Here is a 7,218-nt window from a genome sequence, read left to right on the forward strand (position 1 = left end):
TCAAGACCAGCCTGACCAACATGGTGAAACCCCCATCTCTACTAAAAATACAAAATTAGCTGGGCATGGTGGCACATTCCTCCAATCCCAGCTACCTGGGGGGCTGAGGCATAAGAATCGTTTGAACCTGGGAGGCGGAAGTTGTAGTGAGCTGAGACCGAGCCATTGCACTCCAGCCTGGCGACAGAGAGAGACTCCATCTCAAAAAAAAAAAAAAAAAAAAAAATCCTACAGAGATCCTTATTCAGAGAATTGTTAGGGATCTTAGTACTGATCTGTGCAGGATACGCTGCCTGCCCTGACATGGAGTTACAACTGAACCTGTTCCCCTAAGAATACCAGTGAGAAGAACCAGGCACTCCTTTTGCTGTTAGGCAGCTGGGAAGGAATCATCTAATATCCCATTCTATTGCCCATCTCTAGCCTTACAGAACAACAAACAGGTAAATCCTGACCCAATGTAAGAAGCAGCAACTTGAAACTTCAGAGAGGGAGTAATGGGATATACAGATCCAGTCTCTGATAGTCAACCTAGGTTATGTACTTTTCTTGTTAATCAAGTTACAGATACCAGCTTGTCTCATAAAGAGTGGAAATATTCTCTGGACAACACTCACCAAAAAACAGGCGAATTACTTCAATTCCAAGATAAAGGAGGAGCATCACCACATCCAGTACTAGGTTAGCTGTTGGATATGGTAGCAGGACACCTGCCAATACAAAAGCCAGAGTTTGCAAACAGCATAAAACAGCACCCACAAGAACTGCCACACACTTGAGAAGAAAGAGGACATCAGTCTTAGCTTTCCATGAGCTAGTTAGTGAAATGTGGGCATTATTACAGCTGCAGGATACATAAACTCACAGTGTGACCCAGGCTTATTATTATGCTATTTTACTCCTAACTCCGAAAGACTCTGGGGACTCCACTCTCCAGAATGATTGGATGTACATGGGTACACGGGCCACTGAATAGTTTCGAAGGGTCATCAATGGGCTTACAGTGGAGCTCAGCAAAGACCAGTGATGTGGGCAGAGTCAGAATGGAGAAGCCCACATTCCCCAAACTCAAGAAATTCTTGCTGAGGGGCTGCCTATGGAATCATACTCAAAGAAGCCATCTGATGAGGAGGCCTGCCTTACAGCGACAAAGAACCGCAGGGGGCAGAAAAGAGCGGAAAATAAGAAGGTTCTTGGTCGGAGTTGGCTCTGAGCTGAAGTGGGGAAGGGATGCTGTCGTCAAGCCCCACGCCTTCCTTACCTTTATACAGAAATATGAAAAGTTCCAGTAGGAAATAGGTAGCATTATACCACGCGTTCAGAAAGAACAGGATTTCCAGCGGGGTGGAGGACAACCGTTTACCTGAAACAGCAGCACAGAAAAGTGGGATGGGCAGGAAGGCAGCTCCCTCTCTGCTCCTATGGGTTGGTGTCTAACTGGGGAAACCAGACGCCGCAACTAATGGGACTGGCCACCCAGGGGCACTTCTGGTTGCTGATAATGAGGGGCGAGGGTACAGGGTGGATGTGGAGGGGGCTTCCCTCGTTTCCCAGGAATCACCGTGAAACTCGACTCTTCGGCTTCAGGAGTAAAAGTCAAGAGGTAACTCGCAGCTGACAGACATCTCAAAGATCTCACCCTGTCACTATTTGGGAGGGGAAGTTGGGGCGTGGAGACCAACAGATTCGTACCTGAGCCATCCTAGAAGTGGCCCAGCCAAGGATCTGCGGCTATTTGAGCCACGCACCTTGAAACCTTCAGGGACCCGGGTGGGCGGGTCCGCGGAAGCCCGCTTTGGACCAGGGAGGCGCGATGTCTCTAACGCTACAGAATGGAGGGTTTAGGTCAAGCTCTGGGACAGAGGTGCGAGGGAGGGACCAAAGGGAAAGGGACCAGCGACTCACACACCTCCGGAATCTCACCTCGCGGCGCCATCTTCAGTCCCCGTGGAAACTGCGTACGCTGCCACAGCAGCTCCCGGAGCAACGCGGCGCTACCGGAAACAGGGACTGAGCGGCCGGGGTTTCCGGCCCCTCTGCCCGCCCGCGGCACTCTGTGGTCACCCGGAGCCGGACGAGCTCGGGCCAGGCGGCAAGTGGCCCTCGCTCGGATGTGCTCTCTCCAGACCTAAGGGAAAACAGTGACCGCCCACGACGCCGTCGTCTGCTGGAGCTCGGGGGTGTGGGGTAGGACCCTGGAGGCCCTTGGGCTACCGGGCGTTGGGCGGAAGTGGCCAGTTGTGACAGTGTTACCAGGAGACTGGCAAATAGGTCCTACTCCCAAGATTCCCATTTTTCGACGGAAGACGAGAAACGGTGTGAGCGACGGATCTCTGCAAACGCGGGATGGGAGTTAGCATTGGTCTTTTCTGCGGCCGATTTACCTACCAGGTAGAGACACTAGGGAAATAGAGCGTCCTTTCCAGGAGCACACATAAAGAAACTGAAATGAGTCACCACGCGATCCCTAAAGTGGTGCAGTGGGAGCTGAGAGGACAAAGCGCTCCCAGGTGGAAATCTCAGTTAGTTTCCAAGAGACGGCCTGTGAGCTGGGCTTCAAAGCCTGCCTGATTCGGATTTGCAGCGGTAGGAGCGTGTTGCTGGCCGGGCTTAGTGGCTCACGCCTGTAATCCCAGCACTTTGGGAGGCCGAGGCGATGGATCACCTGAGGTCAGGAGTTCGAAACCAGCCTGGCCAACATGGCGAAACCCCGTCTGTACTAAAAATACAAAAATTAGCCAGACGTAGTGGCGCGCGCCAGTAGTTCCAGCTACTTGGGAGGCTGAGGTAGGAGAATCGCTCGAACCCAGGAGGCGGAGGTTGCAGTGAGCCGAGATTGTGCCACCCCACTCCAGCCTGGGCGACAGTGAGACTCTGTCTCAAAAAAAAAAAAAAAAAAAACATGTTGCTGCAGGCAGGGAAGTGCAAAAAGAAGGGTTTTGAGAGGACTCAGGTTGACTTGACTTGGCTTTTAGCCCGTTTGTCAATCAGGGTAAAGCCGGAAACAGATGGCACGCTCCAACCAGGTAACCTGAGGAAAGTGACTAGGCTTTATTTTATTTATTTAATTTTATTTTTGAGACGGAGTTTTGCTCTTGTCACCCAGGCTGGAGTGTGGTGGCGCTATCTCTGGTCACTGCAAGCTCCACCTCCTGGGTTCAAGCGATTCTCCAGTCTCAGCCTCCCAAATAGCTGGGATTACAGGTGCCCCCCCACCACACCCAGCTAATTTTTTTTTTTTGTATTTTTGGTAGGGATGGGGTTTCACCATCTTGGCCAGGCTGGTCTCAAAACTCCTGACCTCAGGTGACCCGCCCCCCTCGGCCTCCCAAAGTGCTGGGATTACAGGTGGGAGCCACTGCCCCCGGCCAAGAGTGACTAAGCTTTAAGCCAAGTGCTGTACCCCTGGCTAATTGGGATGGGGTGGGGCAGTAATTGTTACTTCTAGGCTTGAAACAATTCCCTGAAGCTGGAGAGAGTAATATGTGCATAGAAGGCCTCCCACTAGGAAACCCCACTCTCTAGGAGGCTAGTGGAGAAATAGCAGGGATCTCCATTTCCCTTCTCCCCTCTCTGATCTCTGCTTGTATCTCCCACTGGTACAACTTAACTGCAAGCTGGAGAGCAAGGAAACCCTTAAATACATTTTTGAGGGTCAGTAGGAAAGCACAGAGCACAGAGGTTAAGGTGGAAAGGGATCCAGATCCTGCTTCCCCATCTTCGCAGCCTACAAGACAAGAGACATTAGACAAGTTCCTGCTCTGAGCCTCATATGGAAAGAAAGTGGGCCAGCTGCACCAGGCGCGGTGGCTCACACCTGTAATCCCAGCATTTTGGGAGGCCGAGGCAGGTGGATCACTTGAGGTCAGGAGTTCAAGACCAGCCTGACCAACATGGTGAAACCCCCATCTCTACTAAAAATACAAAATTAGCTGGGCATGGTGGCACATTCCTCCAATCCCAGCTACTTGGGGGGCTGAGGCATAAGAATCGTTTGAACCTGGGAGGCGGAAGTTGTAGTGAGCTGAGACCGAGCCATTGCACTCCAGCCTGGGCAACAAGAGTGAAACTCCATCTCAAAAGAAAAAGAAAGAAAGTGGGCCAGCTGCTTGTTTTTGTAAATAAAAGTTCGTTGGAGAACGTCATCATGGTCGCTTACTTTTTTTTTTATTTTTATTTTTTTTGAGGCGGAGTCTCGCTCTGTTGCCCGGACTGGAGTGCAGTGGCCGGATCTCAGCTCACTGCAAGCTCCGCCTCCCGTGTTTACGCCATTCTCCTGCCTCAGCCTCCCAAGTAGCTGGGATTACAGGTGCCCCCCCACCACACCCAGCTAATTTTTTTTTTTTGTATTTTTGGTAGGGATGGGGTTTCACCATCTTGGCCAGGCTGGTCTCAAAACTCCTGACCTCAGGTGACCCGCCCCTCTCGGCCTCCCAAAGTGCTGGGATTACAGGCTTGAGCCACCGCGCCCGGCCATGGTCGCTTACTTACATGTTATTATATATTGCAGCTTTCATGCTGTTATGGCAATGTTAAGTAGTTGCAACAGAGACTACATGGCCCACAGCCTTAAATACCATCTGACCCTTTAAGAAAAACTTTGCTCACCTATGTCAGAGTATGCCACGTCACAGATGCCAAAAGCTGACAGTGAGGCCAAGTTACTGATGGCAAACAGCAGGAACATCAGCATGGCAACCTGGGCCCCCTGCTCCCAAGTCCTGTGAGTGACACAATGACCCCAGATGGTGCTGCACTCAAGGAGTTACGCCACAGCTTGGCAGAGCCCAGAGCCAAAGGCTCAGTACCTTTTTTAGCAAGCAGCAAATAAAGCCAGGCCCCTTCCACTAGGGTGGGAGAAATTACACTGTCATCACACTATGGTCACTTGGTCTACTTAATTGCAATTGCTTGTGTGCTCAGTATCAGGGACAGACTTTCAGTTTGACATAGTAAGAACATGCAGGGATGCTTGGGACCCATGTAAGACTGTCCCAACAGCCAGTGCCCTTGCTAAATTGATTATTTCTAGGAGGCTTGTTATGTACATGATCACATCATCAGTAAATAAAGACATTTTTACTTCTTCCTTCTCAATCTCTATACCTTCAATTTTCTTTATTTCTTTTTTTTTTTTTTTTTTTTGAGACAGAGTCTCGCTCTGTCACCTGGGCTGGAGTGCAGTGGCCGGATCTCAGCTCACTGCAAGCTCCGCCTCCCGTGTTTACGCCATTCTCCTGCCTCAGCCTCCTGAGTAGCTGGGACTAGAGGCGCCCGCCACCTCGCCCGGCTAGTTTTTTGTATTTTTTAGTAGAGACAGGGTTTCACCGGGTTAGCCAGGATGGTCTCGATCGCCTGACCTTGTGATCCGCCCGTCTCGGCCTCCCAAAGTGCTGGGATTACAGGCTTGAGCCACCGCGCCCGGCCCTTCGATTTCTTTTTCTTGCCTTATTGCACTGGCCAGGACTGCCAGTGTAATGTTGACCAGAAGTAGTGATGATGGATAGTCGTCTTGTTCCTAACCTCAGGGGAAACATTCAGTATCTCACCATTAATATGGTGGCTATAGGTATTTTTTGTAGATACTCTTTATCGGATTAAGAAAGTCCCTTATTATCCTAGTTTGCTAAAAGGATTATGATACATTTTATTAAGTGTGTTCTCTTAATCTATTGAGAGGACTATATGATTTTTCTCCTTTATTCCGCTAATATGAATTAAATTGATTTTCAGAGGTATGACCAACCATGTCTTCCTGGAAAAAATAAAAAAACTCATTTGCTTATGATACTGTACAGAAAAAACTTAACATAGCAGACCTGAGGCTGCTGTCTTTGGAGAGGCCTAACTGCAAGGTTGACCCTTGCCTGGTGTAAGGGAATTTGGCTTTTGGGAGTGTTCCCACCAATTTAAAGTGGCTCACAGTGCCTCAACTGTACGAACAATGTGGCTTATGCTAAATACCTGTTCTCCTTCTCAGAGTCTGGAGTTTTGAAACATGTTAGGCAGAGGGTGCCTTCATGATCAGCTCCCAATAAAAACCTTGGGGGCTGGGTCCAGTGGCTCATGCCTGTAATCCCAGCACTTTGGGAAGCTGAGGCGGGAGGATCAGTTGAGCTCAGGAGTTCAAGACCAGCCTAGACAATATAGTGAGACCCTGTCTCTACCCAAACAAAAAAAAATTTAGCCAGGCATGGTCGTGCACACCTGTAGTCCCAGTTACTTCAGAGGCTGAGGCAGGAAGATTGCTTGAGCCCAAGAGGTAGAGGAAAGAGGCTGCAGTGAACCATAACTGTCTCAAAAAAAAAACAAAAAAAACACAAAAAAACCAGCTTGGACACTGAGTCTCAAGTGAGCTTTCCTGGCAGACAACATTGCACATATGTTATCAGAATTTGTTGCTGCAGGAATGATGAATGTTTTGTGTGATTCCCCCTGGGAGAGGCCTCTTGGAAGTGTGCTGCTGGTTTCTCCTGGATTGCGCCCCATGTACCTTTTCCCTTTGTTGATCTTGCTTTGTATTTCACTGTAATAGATCAGAGGCCTGAGTACACCTGTATGCTGGGTCCTGTAAGTCCTCATAGCAAATCATCCAAACTGGGCGTGATCTTGGAGACCCCTGACAAAGATGTGTTATCCTTTTTATATGTCACTGGATTTCACTTGCTAATTTTGTTCAGGTTTTACGTATGTTCATGAGAGAGATTCGTCTGTAATTTAACTTTCTTTGTCAAGGACCTTCTCAAGGGTGGGTATCCAGGTTAAGGTGGCTTCATCAAATAAAGCAAGAGGTGTTTCTTCTTTTTCTATTCTCTGGAAGAGGTAGTAGAAGCTAGGTAATATTTCTTCTTCAAATATTTGAAAGAATACACTGATGAAGCCATCTAAACCTAAAATTTTTGGTGGGGGGAAAGTTTAAAATAATGAAATCCCTGCACTATATATAAGAGCAGTCAGATTTTCTACTTCTCCAGTAAGGTTTGCGTGAATTTGTGTTTGGGTAAACCTTGAGTAAGGTTTGAGTAAATCATTTTGTATACATTTCCAGATGTATTGGCGTGAAGGTTTTCATAACATTCCTCAATTCTTTTTTTTCTTTTTTCTGTATTATAAGTCACTTGTTGGGCCGGGCACAGTGGCTCACACCTGTAATCCCAGCACTTTGGGAGGCCAAGGCGGGCCGATCACTTGAGGTCAGGAGTTCGAGACAGGTTGGCC

General features: G+C 48.7%; 1 protein-coding gene across 5 annotated transcripts in view; it reads right to left on the reverse strand.

The window, feature by feature from the left end:
• Positions 1–2,895, reverse strand: part of TMEM216 (transmembrane protein 216) — a 7,561-nt gene extending 4,666 nt beyond the window's left edge. For 3 of the 5 annotated variants that reach the window (XM_011942729.1, XM_011942730.1, XM_011942728.1), the window contains exons 1-3: positions 1,924–2,895; positions 1,262–1,363; positions 618–710 (exon numbers count right to left, since the gene is read on the reverse strand). In XM_011942729.1, the coding sequence (XP_011798119.1) occupies positions 618–710; positions 1,262–1,363; positions 1,924–1,936 (208 nt within the window). In that variant the 5' untranslated portion in view covers positions 1,937–2,895. Of the gene's footprint in view, positions 1–617; positions 711–1,261; positions 1,364–1,909 lie in introns of all 5 variants that reach the window. The other 2 variants (XM_011942732.1, XM_011942731.1) reach the window with 2 other exon arrangements.
• Between the last annotated feature and the right edge of the window lie 4,323 nt (positions 2,896–7,218).

This window comes from Colobus angolensis, unplaced genomic scaffold (assembly GCF_000951035.1).
Source record: "Colobus angolensis palliatus isolate OR3802 unplaced genomic scaffold, Cang.pa_1.0 Scaffold21, whole genome shotgun sequence".
Taxonomy (NCBI): Eukaryota; Metazoa; Chordata; class Mammalia; order Primates; family Cercopithecidae; genus Colobus; species Colobus angolensis.